Source organism: Equus caballus, chromosome 9, assembly GCF_041296265.1.
Source record: "Equus caballus isolate H_3958 breed thoroughbred chromosome 9, TB-T2T, whole genome shotgun sequence".
Lineage (NCBI taxonomy): Eukaryota > Metazoa > Chordata > Mammalia > Perissodactyla > Equidae > Equus > Equus caballus.
The window spans coordinates 16,052,834-16,072,895 of record NC_091692.1 but is presented as its reverse complement, the minus strand read 5'-3'; the positions used below and the strand labels follow the sequence as shown (position 1 = coordinate 16,072,895).

General features: G+C 44.0%; 1 protein-coding gene across 34 annotated transcripts in view; it reads left to right on the top strand.

The window, feature by feature from the left end:
• Window positions 1-20,062, top strand: part of SULF1 (sulfatase 1) — a 192,827-nt gene that overhangs the window by 158,894 nt on the left and 13,871 nt on the right. For 12 of the 34 annotated variants that reach the window (XM_070221462.1, XM_070221461.1, XM_070221470.1 and 9 more), the window contains 8 exons: window positions 2,552-2,768; window positions 5,154-5,400; window positions 6,647-6,743; window positions 7,178-7,272; window positions 7,614-7,679; window positions 8,616-8,788; window positions 14,160-14,302; window positions 14,397-14,520. In XM_070221462.1, coding sequence (XP_070077563.1) covers window positions 2,552-2,768; window positions 5,154-5,400; window positions 6,647-6,743; window positions 7,178-7,272; window positions 7,614-7,679; window positions 8,616-8,788; window positions 14,160-14,302; window positions 14,397-14,520 — 1,162 coding nt within the window. Of the gene's footprint in view, window positions 1-2,551; window positions 2,769-5,153; window positions 5,401-6,646; window positions 6,744-7,177; window positions 7,273-7,613; window positions 7,680-8,615; window positions 8,789-14,159; window positions 14,303-14,396; window positions 14,521-16,364; window positions 16,580-17,700; window positions 17,767-20,062 lie in introns of those variants that run through there. The other 22 variants (XM_070221482.1, XM_070221492.1, XM_070221481.1 and 19 more) reach the window with 3 other exon arrangements.

Below are 20,062 nucleotides of genomic sequence, written 5' to 3'. Positions count from 1 at the left end.
TCTTTTGCTACTATAGGCATTAAGTAGTCAACTCTTAGTCTTTGAGTACTTGAGGTAGAGATTACTCAGGTGGAGAGATGTCTCAAACCATTTAGATTTAAAACAGATACAGATATAGACAGATACTCAGGCACCACTGATTCCAAACTTTTTGGAGTTACGAAAGGTTATCATTTATTTTGGTAATACTTTTCACCAGTAGGAGTTCTATACGGCATATAATTATTTCTTAATGGGATTGTATATCAGTTTCTGAGAAGCTTTTTGAGAATTTCATGGCACTTCTTCAAGCTAATTGTACATGTCTGGGAGTTTCAACCCAGGCTTGAAAATCACTGGTCTCCACGTTGAAAGGCAGAACCATGGAACAGGCTACATGCAGTTTTCTGCTAAGAGTTCATGAAGATTAAGTTCTGTCACTTATCAGCTAACTGTAGAGAGAGAGTGAAGAGAACTGGTTACTCTCAAATAGAGCACATAGTCCTGCCAGTATACACAAGCTGATAGTGTTTATCTGTTCAACTGGAGTCATTTTCTCACCTGGTTACATCAGAACATTTCTAGACACAGCTTCCTTTTCGCACCCGCACCCAAAAACGTGCATCCGTCTCCAAGATTCATCCATCTGAGCTGCTTAGACCTAAATATATCCCTTTTCTCCCCTCCCCCATGGGATCCAGCTGTAAAGAGTTCCGGTAACCAGTTACGAATCTAAAGCACTTGTTCTTAACCCCACTTGCACATTAGAATCACCCAGCAAGCTTTTGAAAATCCCAGTGTCCAACCCAGTGTGAGCACCACTGATCTGACACAACTCCCATGTGCCTAGACAACTTGACTTCACCAGGTTTTTTAGTTAAATCATCTCTAACTTAGACCACTCTTGTTTGTGTTGCCTTTTCATGGCTTTGTAATTAGGTATTTAGTTGCCTTGTCTCTTGAGCCTGCCTCTCTGGATGGAGATGCTGAACATTCAAGATATTCTGGCCAAGCCACAAAAGAAGGTTGTAACCTATGGGACTTGAAATAAGCAAATTCAGAGGCACCAAGAGCATATGGAGCCTACGGCGAAATCATAGAACGAGCCCTCTAGATCTGGGGTTTGGAAAGTCTGTGCTAGAAACAAAGGCAGCTCTGATGATTTCAGCACGTGTGGAAGGCATGTGACTCCATTAAGAGAAAACAAACCATGACTCTGCATTTTGGTCCTTGGTGAATGGTGGCACATCGTTTTGTACACGAGTGTCATTTGTCTGATGATCAAGCGATCTGGGATCCTTGACCAAACTTTGCTTTGAAATCAAGATATAACCCAAAGTATGGTATAGGTACAACGAGGGGGTATGGTGAGGTAGTTTTATGTGATGCATAATGTGATGCTTAAAAAGATGTGAAAGAACATCTTTTCTTTAATAACTTTTTATTTATTTCAATATATATTTGGAAATATATAACTGGCACAACAAACACATAATTTTTCAAGTTTTATTGTTCTAGCCACAGTATAAAAATCTGTCTATTCAAAGAAAAGTGTCAATGAACAATTGTGCACAGGAGATACTCACATATGGAAGGAAAAAGACAAAGTTTGACAACACTATGTTATAACATGTTGTAAGAACCGTGGCCAAATTAAAATTAAGGTCAATATTCTTCCTGCTTCCCAAATTGATGTTTTAGGGAGGGAGCAAGGGGAAAATAAAAAGTAAAAGGAAGGTTATCAGGTTTTTAAGTAGGATATGGAGGGCCGCCTGAAATGAGCCCCGGGGAAGCGCTATTATTTAAGCCAGATTGATGCTCAAGGAGCATGGCGGAGCACCCAGACCCAATGCTGTGTCCTATTGACTAGAATTGAGCCCACAGTATCTGCAGCAGGCTTGGAGGAAGGCTAAAGCAGGAAAACCCAATGCCAGCTCCCCATGAGTGTCTCTTGGGAAGGTGGACGATGTCCCTTGGGAGCAGCTTGCTCTGCTGGGTGTGTGGTATTGGTGGAAGGATAGGGAAGGGCACAGAGAAAAAAACCAAACTCATCTGCTAATGTCTGGGGGCTGTGAAAGCTGCCGTGCCCTGTGACGGACTCAGATTCAACTCATCTTTTCCTTCCTCGTGTGCCACTCCTCCCTGGCTCTCATTAGAAATTCAGGGGCAGAGAACAAAGCAGCCAAGTTTGTTTTTCCAGAGCGAGAGGGGGTCTGGTGAAAACAGCCCTGACAGCTGGGCTCCGTGGCTGGGTGAATTAAGGGCTTTTACATGTTTCGCTCAAGACTCTGTTTAGTCTGGATGCTGAGGATTTATGTATCAATTTTTGGGTCTCGTGTCATTGAGGTAGTTCTGATTTCCAGTGATTTCGTTGTCATCTGTATTTCCCCACAGTGAAAGAAATAACCAAGAGAACCAGGCATCAGCTTATGGCGGGGTCACTTAAAAGCTTGCCTTTCTTCGGTCGCTCTCTTTAACGGTGTTGCGGGTGCTTCTAGAAACTAGAGCCTCAGTCCTTAATGAAAAACACCTGGATCGGGGTGGTCAGCTGCTTTCCTGTTGGCTTTTGCAGAAGTGGCAGTGCATCGAGGACACGGCCGGCAAGCTTCGCATTCACAAGTGTAAAGGCTCCGGCGACCTGCTGGCCGTGCGGCAGAGCACGCGGCACCTCTACTCGCGCGGCTTCCACGACAAGGACAGAGAGTGCCACTGCGGAGAGCCCGGTTATCGTGCGAGCAGAGGCCAGCGCAAGAGTCAGCGCCAGTTCCTGAGAAACCAGGGGACCCCGAGTAAGCCCCGCACTGTGACAATCTCAGTGGCAGCCCGGGGCCTTTGGGAATGGACGTTAGAGAGACAAGAGGGTTTCTCCTTGTACATTTTCCATGTCATCAAGGCAGGGTTTTAGGGTGAAAAGCAAATAATTGCTCTGTTTAAAATATGAACACTAGTTTGCAATTTTGCTTTGTGAACATTTCCACGTAAGCGTAGAATGCAGATATATTTGCAAAAGCACCAGACACGAAACCTATACACACACATAAGGGGGTAAAGGGTACAGTGAGGGCAAAAGGTAGAGTTTAGGTCAGTTTTATTTTACCTTAATGCTAACGTTCTGATTTGTCTGCTTTAAGTTGCTTAAAAAAGAGAGAAAGATTAAAAAGATAAAAACGCAAGGTTTCAGTGCTTGTGCATTTAACTAATAGGAAAAGCATAATACCTTTTTAAATGGCATTTTGTTTTAGGATAATATATTTTTTTAAATTCTTCTTGACTGGCAGGGTCAAACTAGTAGAATCCAGTATGAAAAGCCCAGCATTTTCTTTATAAAAACTCCATCAGGCAGCTGTGAGGGTCCTATGATTACATAGACATGAAAACCCACGGGCCTGCTTTTTCCACAAAAGAATGAGAGTTTAGTGCCATCTAGTGGCCTAATGTGAAAAGTGACTCATTTCTGTGCGAAGTCCTTTCCATGCTGGTTTGGAAATGAGAGAGAGACGTTAAATTCAATTCCAAAATTAGGAAATCAAGTCATTCACTAGAACAACGGAAGCCCATAGAACAGGCTTTTTTATTCTGGACTCCACAGATGAACTGTAGGGTCATGAGCCCTCTAGTCTTTTGTCTAAAATTTTAAGTATGTTCCATGTGTATATGCGCATTTTTCTGGATGTCTGTAACTTTCAACAGATTCTTAGAGGAATTCATAACCCAAAGGCTGAGAACCTTTGATTTGGGAGGTTTTCTTTCCTCCCTGAGAGAAAATGGCAGGTTCAAGAATTCACACAGATATCAACCGGAAAACCAACAGGGGACAGGGAGCCTGACACCCTCCCTTGACGGAAATCGAAATCGGTTCCCAGTGTTCAGCTTAGAGGTCGAGACAACCTCTTCTCTCCTGGGAAGTTAGATGTCGCTCCCCAAGCGCTGACCGTAAAGCACTTTGATTTTTCAATCTTGAGGCAAACGGGAGAAATCTGGGGCCACTTTTTCAAGCTGCATGGAATCATATGTGTGTGAGAGAGGGAGTTGGTTCTCCACTTTTCCGCAGTGATGGAGCTCGTGAGCACTCTCAAAGACCTGCCAACTGGCGCAGAGGCCCTCCCTCACCTGGAAACTGCCATCAGAGCAGGATCCCGCATGGAGTGTGACAATTCTGATTCTGTCACCAGCGCCCTCCAGTTCCTCCTCCAACAGGCTGGAGAGGGAAGGCCGCGTGGGTGTGCCCACGGCCGAGGTGCAGCTGCTAAGGAGGGCCACCCTTGCACGTGAAAGCTCTCACCTAGCACACCGTGAGCCTCGACAGGGGTCTGTAGTGACCAGAAATCAGGCCAGCCTCCCCCAGGCATGACCCTCCCTCTGCCAGGTTTTAAAAATCAGCTGGCTGATGAAAGCTTTTGCAAAATGTAATTTTTCTTAGAGCAATCCCTATTATTTGTGCAAATAGAAGGTGTCTAGAGCATTAACCTTTTTGAAAAAGCAGCCCAATATAGTGGGAAGACTAGTCTTTAGAACCTGATACATGATAATTCTAGCTCCCACAGCTGTTGGCTGCATAACCTTGCAAAGTCTACGTTCCATCCAAAGCTTCAATTTTCTCATCCATTAAATAAGGCTAATAATGCCAAATGCATGAGCCTGATTTGACTATCTGATAAGTTTTTTAATGTAAGGATTTATTATAATAATACCTATCTTTCAAGATGGTGGATTAGAGGTAAGTATGAGGTGAATAATATACAGCAAAAGGTCGATAAGTGATAATCATTATTATTAGTAGTACTCTAATTGGGAATAGAGTTTTATCCAAACAAACTGCCTTAGCAGTTCATGTTGAAAACTCAGTGTGGACGTCCACAGCCTGCCATGAATGGAAAGAATCTTAGAAATCACCCAGACCTAGCCCTCACTGCTTGAATGAAGGGCCTGAGGCCCAGAGAAGCATGCCATCCAGCGCCCTGCTCTGCAGTGGCAAAGCTAGGCAAGAGCCCACCCTCCCGACGTGAGTCACAGTGGGCTGTCCACAGCCTCATGCCACCCCCTCAGCAGTGCAGGACGTACTGCTCACCCCTTCCCAAAACACTCGCCAAGCCAGGTCATGCTTTTCTTCCCTCCTGAACTACCCCGGCCTCCATAAACGACATCCATTTTAACCCGTCTTCCTTTATTTCTAGAGTATAAGCCCAGATTTGTCCATACGCGGCAGACACGTTCCTTGTCGGTTGAATTTGAAGGCGAAATATACGACATAAATCTGGAAGAAGAAGAATTGCAAGTGTTGCGACCAAGAAGCATCGCCAAGCGTCATGACGAAGGCCGCAGGGGGCCTGGAGGTCGCCAGGCAGCCGGCGACGGGGCCGCGATGCTGGCAGGTGGCGACAATGCTGTGGGCCTGCCTGCCACCGTCCGGGTGACGCACAAGTAGGAAACTTTAGGTTTTCGCGAGGGTTGAGTTCAAAGTCATCCCCCCATACTATCATCGTTTTGTTCCTTTACAAAAAGTACTATCGCGCGGCTATACGGTGTCAGGAGCTGGCCCACGTAGCCACTGGGCGTTAAAGAAGCAACAAGGAGTCCAGATGAGCGTATGTTTGGACATGTGCTTTGGGTTTAAGTTCACATTAAGGCTGATCAGCGGGGAATTTGCCAGAGTCTGTCACGCCTTGACTTAGCAGGCGTGGAGCTCTGCCCTTAAGCAGTTACCTTTGTGAGAGTCTAGAAAACAGATGGAAACCATGCTGCCTAGTTACTGCGGCTCAGAGAGGTTGTACAGTCATGGCCTCAGAAATGAAACAGAGCCCAAGCGAGGACTGTGGGTTCTGGAGAAGCTTCCAGAGAAATGGCATGTGTTGGGAATGGCCATCAGATGCAGAAGCACCTGACCTGTCCAGATCCTGGAGAGCAAGGAGGGCCTTGGGAGTGCTGGAGCCAGGACAGGGAGACAATTCCCCCAAAGCTTTCTACCTTGGTTGTTCAGTTCCTTCCCAAATCTGCTTACTCCTTTAGGAGAGAAGTACTTTCTTTCTGAATTTATCGGCAGGGCTTTGTTCTCTCTTTCATTTCATCACCTTGGCGGGGAGGGGTGCAGGAGCTCTGCCAGGACTCTCATCCTTGGGACTGGTCCCCCAGTGCCTGCGGTAGTTATGGTTACACACTGGGGCATTTAGACCAGGATTTATTTTTCATTCCGCATTCATTGACCCCCTATCCCACCTGCTCTCTATCCCTGGGGCTGTTTCTTTGCTTCAAACATAATGGGGTACTTCTGCAGGCTCTTTGCAACAAAATGAATGAGATGAATAACCCACTTCTAACTCTGCATTTCTTCCAACAAGCTGTTTCCATGATAACTGTGAAAAACCTCATTCTTTCCTACAGTATTTGGTGAGGCTTTCAAAACTGAGTGTCGTGGTGGGATCTGTTCATGAGGATGCGGGTATTAAATGCTGCCTTGAAAGATGATCTTGGTGATGCTGTCACTCTGACACTATCCTTTGCCCCCACCAGGAGACATCCCCACTTATCCTTGTCTATGGCTCAGCTCTAAACTATTGCTTGTATCCAAATTAAGAGTTTAGAGGATAATTCTGTTCCCTTTGCTATTTCTAATATTTTTTAATATTAGAATCTAAACCTATTTCTAATTTTTTTTTTTTTTTTTTTGCAGGTGCTTTATTCTTCCAAATGATACAATCCATTGTGAGAGAGAACTCTATCAATCAGCCAGAGCCTGGAAGGACCACAAAGCATACATTGATAAAGAGGTTAGCCATGGCTGTATGGTTGGAAGGTATATTCCAAATGCAGACGCGGCTCGCCAGCCCTGCTGTGTCTGGTGGAACACCCTGTGTGTACACTTCATCTTCTTATAATTGTGTGAAAAATAGAGTAGCAAGGTGTTTCTCTTTCTCCAATGATAGTCCTAACTGACAACAAAATAGTGTGAGAAAAAGAGTGGGGATTGACTCAATGACCTTTTGAAATCTCTGTGAGAAAATGATTCACTTATAAATGAGACATCTGTTCCTGTTTATCTATGACACGTCAGTTGGAATGTCCAATTTGCTGCCAAATTGATTATCATCTCAGATGAATAGCTATAATTACGGGCACAGGAAAAAAGGTGAAAAGAAAGAGAGGTACTTAGTATAGAAAATCTTGATCTTCAAATGTAATTGTTCAAATTCGTGTTTTCCAGATTGAAGCTTTGCAAGACAAAATTAAGAATTTAAGAGAAGTGAGAGGGCACCTAAAGAGAAGAAAGCCTGAGGAATGTGGCTGCAATAAGCAGAGGTGAGCATGTCTCCATACCACGGCCTCCCTCCCAAACTCACTTTTGCACACACTGCAGTGGTTAACACTGGGCTCGATTCTCTCTCTTACCAATAGAAAGCTTAATAAATTAAATTCATTATCATGTATTGTAATGACCTAAACTATTTAGGTCAAATTAAATATGTCATAAACCTAAATAGAAGTAAAAAAAAAAAAAAAACAAAAAACAAGTCCCATGGAGCTCAGAGAGTTATAAGAAGATAACTGCCTTCCTTCTTTTTTGCTTTGTCTTTGTAAAATGAACTGTTTGATCCAATGCATGATTATGAAGACTCATTTTTTAATCTTCTTGCCTGTAGCTATTACAATAAAGAGAAAGGTGTCAAAAAGCAAGAGAAGTTGAAGAGCCATCTTCACCCATTCAAGTGAGTAACTCTGCCTCCCACACTTGCTGGGAGTGAAGGATTGTCCCCTGGGAGCCTCTGGGAGGCTGCAGGGAATCCTGTGTCCCACGTGGGGCTTCTTGGAAAAAGTAGATTCACCTGGGAGGGCATCAGCTCAAGTTGAAACCAAGCCCACACCCTACCAAGGGGCCGTGGGGTGCTTTTGGGATCCTGAGGCGGAGCCGTGTGGCTCATCACGGGATGCTGTAATTCTGTGTGTGTTCTCTGCCCATGTCTGGGCCAGGAACTGGGTTTTCCTGCATGCCCTGCTTTCTGTGGACAGTGACTGGAGATGTGGATGCCCTGGGGAGGTCTGTGTGTTCTGTAGAGCAGCCTACGATCATGTCAAATTCTGAAAGTTGGAAGAAATATACATATTTTTTAAATAATAGTAAAGTTTGCACGTGAAAGGGATTTAGTATTTGAGCCTCCATGAAATTTGAGCCCTTTCTGGAAAAACCCAATAAGAAAATTATTTCCAGGACTATGTTGTAGGATATTTCAAAGAATTTTAGAAACCTTCTAATCCAAGCCATTTAAACCAACTGACCATTGACTTCATGGCTGAGAGGTATGGAACCACCAGGACGTTAAGCCATTTGCCCAAAGGGTGTGGCCAGCAGGCTCTGCTGATTCATGTTGACACTTATTTCCATCAATGTTTACATGTAAATAAGGCAGAAAATGTCCATCCTGCTAACGCTCAGTATAATTCTAAGAAAGTTGTCACTCAATGAGTTTGTCAGTTATTGCTGATTATATTTTGAGGCCCTCTGTGAAAAATAAAGGTCGTCTATGATAGTGGATCTCTTCTCTGGTGTCTAAATATATGTGTGAGATTCAGAGCAACAATCCTATTTGTAATTGAGAAAGTGCTTTCCGATCATGAAAAAAAAAAAATCCCTTCTCTTGGACTAGGGAAGCTGCTCAGGAAGTAGACAGCAAACTGCAGCTTTTCAAGGAGAAGCGGAGGAGGAAGAAGGAGAGAAAGGAGAAGAAACGCCAGAGGAAGGGTGAGGAGTGCAGCCTTCCAGGCCTCACCTGCTTCACGCACGACAACCACCACTGGCAGACCGCCCCGTTCTGGAACTGTAAGTGGCTCGTTCTAGATGCCCCTTGCTGCCCCCACGCAGAGAGGCAGTGACTCCCACTACAGTTACTTAGACTAGAATTCAGCAGCATAAAACCAGGGACCTAGGAAGATTCAGGAGGAAAGCATCACATTATCTTCTATACCGGCGACTAGCATCGTTTTGCCAAAAATGACGTTTTTCTTTAGAAATTTTTATAGGTACTTTGTTTGAAAACGCCAAGCTCTCCCTGGGGTTTTTTCCTGACGATGTTTCCCACAGGACCCAGCGCCTGACAGAGTTCCTGCCCAGGAAGACTGCTCTATAACTACATAAGTGGATGAACAATTTTACCCCAGATATATTTTGTTTCTCCTTTATTTCAAGTGCATACTCTAAGTATAACAAAAGGAAGTAAAACCTCCTTAAATGCAGCATCCATATCCTCTTTATTCTCAGTCCCCTTTGGTACCTAGCACCATGCTTGCAAAATAACAGGGACTCTACAAAGTATTGGGTGTTACGTAGAATTGCCGAGGGTATGAAATAACAATTGTGCATTTTTTTAAACTAATGCTTAGATTTGCTTTAGTGGTCTGTACACACTATTCACCGAGGCCACATAAAAATAGTATCCTAAATTCTGGTGGCGCCTCATTCAATGGAAGGCTCACCAGCCCCTTGGAGTAGCTAAAACACCTGATCTTCTCATGGAAAGGCTCGCAGGAGCCCCCCAGGGTCAGCGCTCCTCAGCCTGGGACTGGAGACCCCCTGGCATCCACAGACCCTTCTGGGGGAGATCGGGTGCCTGTCCGTGAGAATTTTTGTTTTATCTTTCTGTTTCGAAGCTTCTTGATTTCGGTGTCCACGTTTGCATTGATGTTTACAGTCACGTGGAGGCCGAGTGGACTCTTACAGGCAGAGCATTTAACTTGTCGTGTAGTTCCCTAAACCGGGGTGTGGGGCTCTCTGAGGGTCGTTCAGTTTGCTGGGGGTCTGTTCTCCGCCAGGCTCTGGGCCGAGCTCTGGGACACAACAATAAGCAAGATGCTCTTGTCCTCAGCCCTCAAGATACTTACATGCCAATGTGGGGTAGGGAGGCAGGGGAAAGAAAGTAAATGAAAGAAACTAATGACGAGGTTTGCTGATGCTGTGAAAGAAATGGTGGTCAAGTTTTTAAAGGGCACCCTTTTAGAGAGGGTGGGGGTGACAGCCTTGGTGAAGAGGTGAAATTTCAGCAGAAACCTGAGGGCCGAGGGAAGTAATCCACGTGAAAGGGGTGTGGGTGGGAGGGCAGCTCCCTGGGCACAGCTTCCTTCAGCAGGCTCCTGAGGAAGTCATGAATCTGTGGTGTCCAGGACTGGTCAGCCGGGTTAACAATGGAGTATTGAGAACAAGGAATTATGGTTTGCTCGTGCCTGATGTCAGGGGTACTTCATACCTCCAACTGCTGCTCCCCATCTGAGCTGAGCCCACCCTGTGCAGGACACCTTGCTTACCTCGACCACTGCAAACCCTCCTGTGTGTCTCCCAGACTCCTCTCTTGCTGTTCTGCTCAAAGGAGTTAGTGATCACATGATGACATCTGTTTTTCTTGGGACAAAGAGCAAAATATTTTAACATATCCATGTGTGCTATGTTCCTGTCCTACTCTGGTCCCATTTCCTCCCATTCTCGCCTACTTCAGCAGCTTGGCTCTTCTCTCCGCCTCAAACATCCTAAGCTCCCTCCCACCTCAGGGCCTTTGCACACACTGTTCCTTCTACCTAGAAGGCTTTGACCCTTTGCCCACCCAAAACCCTGTGCCTATTACAGACCTACTCACCCTTCAGAGCTCAACTGTAATGTCACTTCTCATGGAGACCTTCCTGGTGCCTCAGACTAGTTAAGCCCCTTTTGTACACACTTTCAGCGTGCTTTTTCTCCATAGGACTTATCACATTTATAATTACATGGTTGGGTTTTTTTGCTTTTGTTTTGGTTTAATATTTGTCTCTCCAGCTTGACTATATGTTTCTCGAGATAAGAAGTCAGGTCTGTGAGGCCTCTGACACAAAGGAGATGCTCAGTAAATATTAGGTGAATAAAGAAACAAGCAAACCACCCAGTCCAAGATCAAATCAACTCATGTCCGTTTAACTAAGCTTTGAGTGCCTGCCACTGAGTATCACTGTGCTGGTCACATGAGGAACGTAAAATAGTCCCCTGCCGTCAAGGACCTTCATTTTAGTGCGTCGCTCCACTGTTTCAGGAGCAGAGGGGACTTGATTTCATTCAGTACCAAAGTTGATGCTCTTTTTGGAATACAATGTATTCTTTTTTTTTTCTTTTGAGGAAGATTAGCCCTAGCATGGGCCACCAATCCTCCTCTTTTTGCTGAGGAAGACAGGCCCTGAGCTAATATCCATGCCCATCTTCCTCTACTTTGTATATGGGATGCCTACCACAGCATGGCTTGGCAAGCAGTGTGTAGATCTGCACCTGGGATCCAAACCAGCAAACCCCAGGCCGCCAAAGCAGAGCATGCAGACTTAACCGCTGCACCCCTGGGCCGGCCCCCTATACAATGTATTCTTGATGCTCATTGTACTGATATTCTAGGATGGAGCTTTCAGCATTTTTTTCACAATGAGCCACAGTAGCAAATACATTTTCTATCAGGATCCTGTACACATACACAAATACCTATGTATCTATGTGTGTATATGTGGCTTATATGATATATATGTAATACGTGGATAGAAATAGAAATTTCAAGAAGTAATACTGTGTGTGGTACACTTTGGTATTTTTTATGTATTCTATTTCCTATTTTAATGATGTTATTCCTATGAGCCCTTGGTATATTACTAGATATTCAACACCATTAAAAAAAAAATAGAGGGGCCGGACCTGTTAAACAGTGGTTAAGTTTGGCATGTTCCACTTCAGTGGCCCAAGTTCACAGGTTCCGATCCCAGGTGCCAACCTACACCACTCATCAGCCATGCTGTGGTGGCAACCCACATACACAATAGAGGAACATTGGCACAGATGTTAGCTCAGGGACAATCTTCCTCAGCAAAAAAAAAGAAAAAAACCAAATCCACCCAGGCACATGATCCTCTAATGCAATTGTCTCTAAACATTTTTGATTATGTATCCATATCAGGTTTTTAAATGAACGCACAGCCTATATTTAATTATATACTTGTACTACTACACTAATGTATTAATATGTCTTAGGTATTATAAAAATACTTAAAATAGAAATTTAAAATTATGAGATAAAGGTAAAGAAAAGAGTTTTTAAAAATCATTTTATTTTTATTCTTTGGAGGTTCCAAAACGTTTTGCTCTCGTTTATCAAATGTGTTGTCTTTTTTTTAAATCTCGGTGTCACACTTTACGATACCTTGAGTCAAAGGTTCCGTTTAGTTTTGCTACATGTTCTTAATGACTGCCTTGATATGAGAGAGGAGACAGGGGGACGTGCCAGTTCAACAGATGCGCATCATTGGCATAACGAGTAAATCATGACATTCATTTTTTCAATACTGCCATCAACTAAGTAGCCATTTTTTTAGAAATTACACTTTTAAATTTCCATCCTCCCTGAGATTTATCATTTATTCTTGCAAAGCAATCAGAAGGTATTGTATTTGTGTATTTTATCAAGGGAGTTCAAAATCCATTTAAATTGTTGGTTTGGAAGATTTCTACACGGATTAGAAAATTCCGGTTCCATGATATTTATTTGTGTAAATATGAGCTAAGCGCTCACATATAAATAATAGAAATTATAAATAACAGATTTTGAGCACTTTCAATGAAAATTCATAGAATGATGAAACATCCCAATCATCTATCTTTAAGATATTCTGTTTTGCATATCTTAATGTTTGAATATCTAAATGTGCTAGACAGCACATTTCTGAAGTTCAGTTATCATTGTAGCAAATTTGGAAGGTTTGTCTTTCTGTAAATCGTCGGTGGAGCACCAATGATTTTAAGGGCAGTGAATTATTCTGCACGACAGTATGATGGTAGATACGTGCCATTGCGCATTTGTCCGAACCCACAGAACGTACACCACCAAGAGTGAACCCTCGTGTACACTAGGACCTGGGGTGATTATGATGTGTCGGTACAGGTTCATCACTTGTCACCAATGTCCCACTGTGGTGAGGAATGTTGATAGTGGGGGAGGTTGTGCATATGTGCGGACAGCCAGTATTCTCTGGGAGTTCTCTGTGCCTTCTGCTCAATTTTGCTATGAACCTAAAACTACTCTAAAAATAGTCTATTAAAACAAATTTTTTAAAAAATCATCTCTCACTCATTGTTTAAAATATGGCTTTTAACTTAAGGAGACAGAGTTAGTATGTTTAATACTGTATAGGGCAGTGGCATGTAGTGGTTAAGAGTAAACCTTCTGACCAGACCCCTAGTGCTGCCATTTGTCAGCTGTGCAACCTTAGACAAATTACTTCACCTCTCTGTGCCTCGGTTTTCCCATCTGTATAATGGGAGCAATAATAATCTGTCTCATAAACTTTTTTTAAGGATTAAATGAGTTAATGCATGCAAAGCATATAGTGCACAATGAATGCTCAGTAAGTGTACCTATCTCAATTGTTTTAAAAATATTTGCTAAACTGCACATTTCTGAAATTCGGTTATCACTGCAGCAAATTTGGCACCTTTGTCTTTCTGTAAAAGAAGAGTGGGTGATTTGTTTTTTAAATTTGACATCTCTTTTACATACTTTCTGAAAATTAACAAGTGAACCTCTGTGTGGTACGAAAGATGCTCGTGGTCACAGCCGGTCTCCTATTAAAATGTTGCGAAGTCTACAGTGATCCCAAACTGCATCATCCCAGAATTCCCTGAGCTGGGCTCAAGGCTTCTCCAAGCCCCTCCACACTTCAAAGTCTGCTCTCTTTCCACGCACCATTTGTGACACGTGGCCATCTGACACACAGGACAAGCGAGGGCACCAGGTCCATCTCTTTATTAAATAACCATTTTTTCCTTTTTTAAAAAAAATGATAAAAAATAACCGTAAATAGAAGTTCTGGTATGTTCCTCCCCATTCTCCAATCATTCACCCTATTTTGGAGACCGCTGCCTCACCGAGCTAAGAGGAGGGTAAAGTAGCGTGCCAGCACTTCACCCCAGGCTTCAGCCTGTCATCGCCATCATAGAGCGCCATTGTTTTTCCCATTTTCACCTAGTCTCACAGCAAATTTGTATAGAGAGGGGGGAAAAGATAGTTATTCTTAACATCTAACCACGTTGTATTACGAGAAGGAAAATGTGACCCTTACAGTGTAGAGATAAGGAAACATTAGAAAGGCGAATCTGCCTACATGTTTTCATTCTTTGTCTGGCTTTTCTTTTTGACCCACAGTGGGATCTTTCTGTGCTTGCACGAGTTCTAACAATAATACCTACTGGTGTTTGCGAACAGTTAACGAGACCCACAATTTTCTTTTCTGCGAGTTCGCCACTGGCTTTTTGGAGTATTTTGATATGAACACAGATCCTTATCAGGTAAGTCAGTACGTTTTCATTTTATGAAGGTTGTGGAAGACAGAATCGCCACAATATGAGCTTCAATTGATTGTCCTGGCCTCTTCGTCCGCAGCTTACAAATACAGTGCACGCGGTGGAACGCGGCATCTTGAACCAGCTCCACATCCAGCTGATGGAGCTCCGAAGCTGTCAAGGGTACAAGCAGTGCAACCCAAGACCTAAAGGCCTTGAAGTTGGTAAGGAAAGGAAAATGTTTTTCTCTTACATTACCTGGGAAATTCTTTGTGTTATCAAGTTTTCTGCCTTTGCAAAGTTTATATGCCTAGAAACACGAAGTTTGGGATATTGGAGGGGAAACTTTCCAGGCAATTCCAAACATAATTTGTTCTGTAAGTTTAGCTCTGGTGCATTCATGAGAAATTTAATGCGCCAAAAGATTTGGTGAGCATTTCATCCCACTCTCTCCCACAGGCCTATTCTATTCGTAAACCTCCGTTCCTGATAGAAGAATCCACTGGAAGATGGGATGAAAAGCTTGGGGATTTATTTGTTATTGCTGCCAACTGTCATAAGATATATGCTAAGTAAATCAGGACATCCTAATTTTTTTAAGAGAATTTGGATGGAAACACACAGTGCCCTATTTCTGCTTATCACAGTTTGGAGCTCCCCCAGTTGGACCCCTGCCCACGACACAGTGCGTTAGATTCCTTTTGCCAGTATTTCTAGAGATATTTGAGCAATTTATTGTCTGGGAATCTAAAAGTAAAAGAGGGCCTGTATAGAATGAGCCAGGGGTTCCCTCCCCGGTCTACAGTGTTAAACTGCCTTAATTCTCCTTTGGCTCTTAGAATTGCAGCTCTTTTCAGTGCCTGTCCCAGCTCTTTTCTAGTTAATGAGAATACTTATTTTCTCATAATTCCTGTCGAAATGTAAATACCAGCTGTCCATAGGAGGAAGGAGAAAGAGCTGAAGCTAGCCAACGGCATTGGCATCCGCACAGCATGCCAACCCCAAAAGGGTGAAGAGCTGGACTCAAGGGCAGTGGGGTGCAATTTGCAGGAACCCTCTCTTGTGCAGCCGAGTTTTCTCAGTGTTTCAAGCTTGTGTCTCTGTGGGTCCCGTGCAGAGCCAGCATCACCGGCAATAAAAGTTGGCAGCTCCGTGGGTCATGCGACTGAAGTGATGGGGGTTGGGGGGACATCCTAAAATGATCAACATCATCACTTGTCATTTCCACCGTTGTAAGGTCCTGAGCGCTTTCGAGCTATGAGCGTCCCATAAAGAATTGCGAATCCCCGGGGGAGAGGTCAGCTCCCAGCTCTCAGTCAGCACTTCTCAATTAACCCCTCAGTGGAATTAGTTGCCAGTCAGAAGAGTCCTGTCTTGACTTGCAAAATAGGTCTTTTGACCCCACTCAGCTCAGATCTTTTCAGATTTGCTGCTTATCTGTTGACCTTTTCCTCAAATCTTACCCAAGAAAGCCCACTAAGGCCTGGAAACTAAACCAACTGTTAGAGGCACTAGTAACATTACACCCAGATATTTCTGCCCCAAAGAACATACCACTCTTATTGGTGATGACATAACAGCTCTACTTAGTGAAATCCGATAGAGTCTTTTATAGTGAAGTGTCACACAGGGTGGAGCCGATTATTGCTGTTACACTTCAAGTAGTTCTCTCCACCTTCTAGACGATTCCTAAGGGACGTGATTATTGCCCATTTTTTCCCAAGCATTTTGTCTAAAAATAACCAAAATTTAACTTTCACTGAGACTTACGTGGACTTCTGGAAGTACTTTTCTTACTGCTTTTAAATGGGCTCTGCCCCTCTCTCACCCCCACCTCCTTTTTCATGTGAACTCTTCTATGTTTTAGCTTAAACCTTTTTATTTATAGCTTTCAGTTCTCATTTTGAACCTATCTAATAAAAAAGCTCTGTCGGACTTCAGCACTGTCTGTGTTTAACACGATATATTTCTTTCTAGGATTTAGGTGTCGTGCATGGAAAACTACGTAGTGAATGGTTTTGTGAGTTCTAAAGCTAACATAAATTACTCTTGTATTTTCCTATATTAGGAAATAAAGATGGAGGAAGCTATGACCTACACAGGTATTCACACTTTTTTATTCTCCCCAGCAGCTTCTTTCCCAATAATTGCATGATCCAGCCATTTCAACTAATTTCTGTCTGTTGCCGTTTGCACAGAGCATAGCTTGGGGCGCATGCATGTTCTAACAGCATTCTCCACCATATTGTGTCATTGGTTACAGATCTGTCGTTTTGCTTTTAAACCAGCTCACTGCCACAACAAGATGCGTCTCGGAGCATTTACTCACTCCCATGCTTGTTCGCTTGTTGGATGATGCTGTTAAGCGGAGAAGGATGTGCAGGGCAAAAGACCAGAATGAGCTTTGAGAGCCCTGGGGAGAGGGTGGGAAGATGATTTTCCTTTGGTTCTTACACATCGATTTGATGGAGAGGCTTCATAAAGACTAGCTAGAGGTTTTTATGAAATGTAATGTCAAAGGCACAAAAAGAGTAATGGGAATTTTAAGAGCACTGGAAAGCTGAAGTTGGAGGAAAGAGAGGCGCTTCCTTGTTAACAGTCCTTGATTAATTTTGGCGGTGAAAAGCAGTGATCTCATTCAGAAGGCTCTGCAGGGGGTGGTCACTGAAGACAAGATGCTGGGGGGCTGGGGACAAGTTACCTGGAACGAAGACCTGCAGATAGATCTCAACATAGCCCGGAGGCAACAATGCATGAGACACAGAAACTTCATCAACAGGCCTCAGCCCAGTCATCTTACCCTCCTGCACCCCCACCCATCCCTCTTACCCCATCGCGCTCTGGAGGGGGGACCAGATGCCTGGTGGCCCTTTCACTTGGTCACCCAGCATCATCAGCCCTTGCTAATTCTCCACTCTAAGCATAGACCTCAGGCGGGTTTGTCAGAAATGTGCCGTGTGGGGCAGGAGGGGACTGTCCTTCCTACCTCTCCTGCGGGGAAATTGAGGCACAGCTGTGTGAGCACCCTAGTTAATGAATCCACTTGGGAGAAGAAATTCCATCAAAGAAACATGGACTTAATTGGTACCATCCATATTGATATCATCTCAGAGAAACAAAAGAATATTGCCATTCCAGGCCACCCTGTTCGCCCCACTGCCGCCCCTTCAGCCTCCTGAGCTGTGGTCTCAGATTCCTCCTTCGAGAGGGCAGCTCACGGGTCTGACCGCAAGCTAAATGACAATAGGAAAGGTGGTGAGGAAGATATAAACAAAGAAAATAAAGGCAGCTGGACTCTTGAGGATACTTGGTAACCATTTATATCTCTTCTTTTTCTCTTCTCTCTTGTCTTTCTCCTTTCCTTTCCTCGGTCTGCCCCCACCCCGACCCCGCGTCACCCCTAGCACACGTAAGACAGAGCAGAAGAACCCGCTCTTAAGCTGGTCTCACCCAGGATATGGGCTGACGAGGTAATGTCCCACACACCAGCACTGTTTCACCTGCTTCCGGAGGGTCACATTAAGACATTTCCGAAGTGTGACATTTTAAATGGACCTCACACAAAATATTGACTTTCCAGTTGTTTTATGATGCACTCAAGTTTAAAGCTGGGGGATTTTTCAGGCTGGGCTTCTTTTACTTCTGTCATGACCGTGGTAAAAGGGTATGAACAGGTTATTTAAGACAGCAGCCTGGTGAAAGCTGAGTGACAGAGCTATTCGCCATCAGGTCCTTCCTGGACAACTTTGAGATGACGAATCTTGAACTGCGTTCCAGCTGTACTCACATGGCAAGCGTCTGGGGCTCTCCCCTTCCCAAATCCTTGTCATCACCACTCAACGGGGCCAAATCCATCGTTTCTGAGGTCGTTTGACACAGCCTTGGCAATGTTAGCTGTTGATGGAGTCCCCTCTCTGGTAATGTGGCCATTGAAAGGATGCATGCAGGGTGACATAGTGGTAGCTGTTGCTTTTTTTTCTACTAAATTCCTTACCAAAGGACAAATCTAAGGATACTCTTTAGCTCAAAATGACTGGCATTTTCAGATTCTGCCATTTCACAACCCGTGAGGCAAGCTGTCTTTCAGCTGATGTCCGTGTTGCAGGCAGGAAATCATAAAATGGGGTTACTGAGAGAGCACCTGGCTGTCACACCTGGGGAGTCACTGGACACCCAAATGCAGTGTTCACTCTGGCCTTACCTGCTCATTGTGTCCTGTTGGATTCAAACGGAACAGGTGCCGAACAAGTCGTCATATGTGTGGAGCTGCCGGAAAACTGCTGTCCCCAGATGGTGTTTTCCAGAACACAGCCCTCCAAAGATGGCACAAAGTGAGGGATTTCAGAAGCCTTGGTTCTCTAAGCTTTTGATTTTTTTTTTTTTAGAAAACTAACTAAAATGCATTTTTAGTCATGAAATTTCATTACCAAAGACTGAGAAAAATGACAACCAAACCTGAAGAATTTGAAATTTGAAAATTCAACAGAGTATTTTAGAAAATTTATCTTGTACAAGATTGATTAAATAAGAATTTTTAAACTCCCTTCAATTTTGTGGATTTTCAAAACTTAACCCTTAGATTTCTTTAAGAGGTCTTCGAAAAGCAAGTCTGTTCTCTGTTCAACGTCGTTCTTTCTTTCTTTATTTTTTGCTGTGGGATGTGCATGAGGCAGGGGCAGCTGAAATGCTGTCCTTCCTTACCATGGTCGTTTTCCAGTTAGGACAAGCTCAGAGTGAGGACACAGCTCAAATAGTGGCCCCCATGACTCAGGAAATAATTTTTGGCTTGAGTTGAAAGCAATAATTTCTGTGTTGCAAAATAGAATAGGAGTTCCGATGGGGTGTTTATTTTTCCCATTGCATATGAAAGCTGATGCTGCTGCCCATTGACGTCCAAGAAGAGCTCCTGGCAGCCGTGGTGTGTGTCCAGGGCCTGTGTGGGGCAGACAGTCAGTCCTTGGCAGCTTCACGCTGGCAGGGCTCTTTCCTGGCCCTTCTGTTCCACGCCCTGCAGGGCCACACCATGCTCCACCCTCAGCACCCATGCTTCTGTCATATTGCTTTGCTTGTTCTAATTCTTCTCACCTTATAGCAATAGTTCGTGCCTTGCAGACAGATGTGGGTGACATAGCTGTGTGTCAGAGGCTGTTTGGTACTGTGGTAGAGCACAGACACTGAAGCCAGACTGCCTTGGGTTCAGATCCCAGCCTTGCTGGTAAGAAGGTGAGAACGGAGTCCAGTGTGTATCAAGAAGCCCCAGTAATGATGGGTATTATCACAAAGGTGTAATATGGAATGCAAAACATTCACATGAAGGAGACAGTAGGTAAAAGGGAATAGTAAGTGATATTATAATTCCAAAGAATGTTACTATATTTTATAAGAAACACAAAAAGAGATACTCATCAGCACCACCACCATTTCCATGATCACTCATTGGCAACCCAGAGTTCAGTGCACAAATCCATTTTCTGAACTGCCCGAACCCCTTGAGATCAGAAGGAGAAAAGCCACCCATCACTGCCCTGCTCTGTTGCTCTAATGAGGCGTCCCCTGGTTCTCTTCATCGCACCTCAGGACTCCATTGTATTTTTAAGCTGCCTTGCCCGCACGGTTGGACTCTTCTGTTGAAGGTGCTTGACCAAGAAATGAGTCAAGGTCAGGATGTGGGATTAAAGGGGCTGCAGGTGAGGTCAGCCTCCCCAGGCGATGAGGGGACTCAGGGTCAGAGTTGTTAGGGTGCGGGTCAGGGCCAGGCCACTGCCT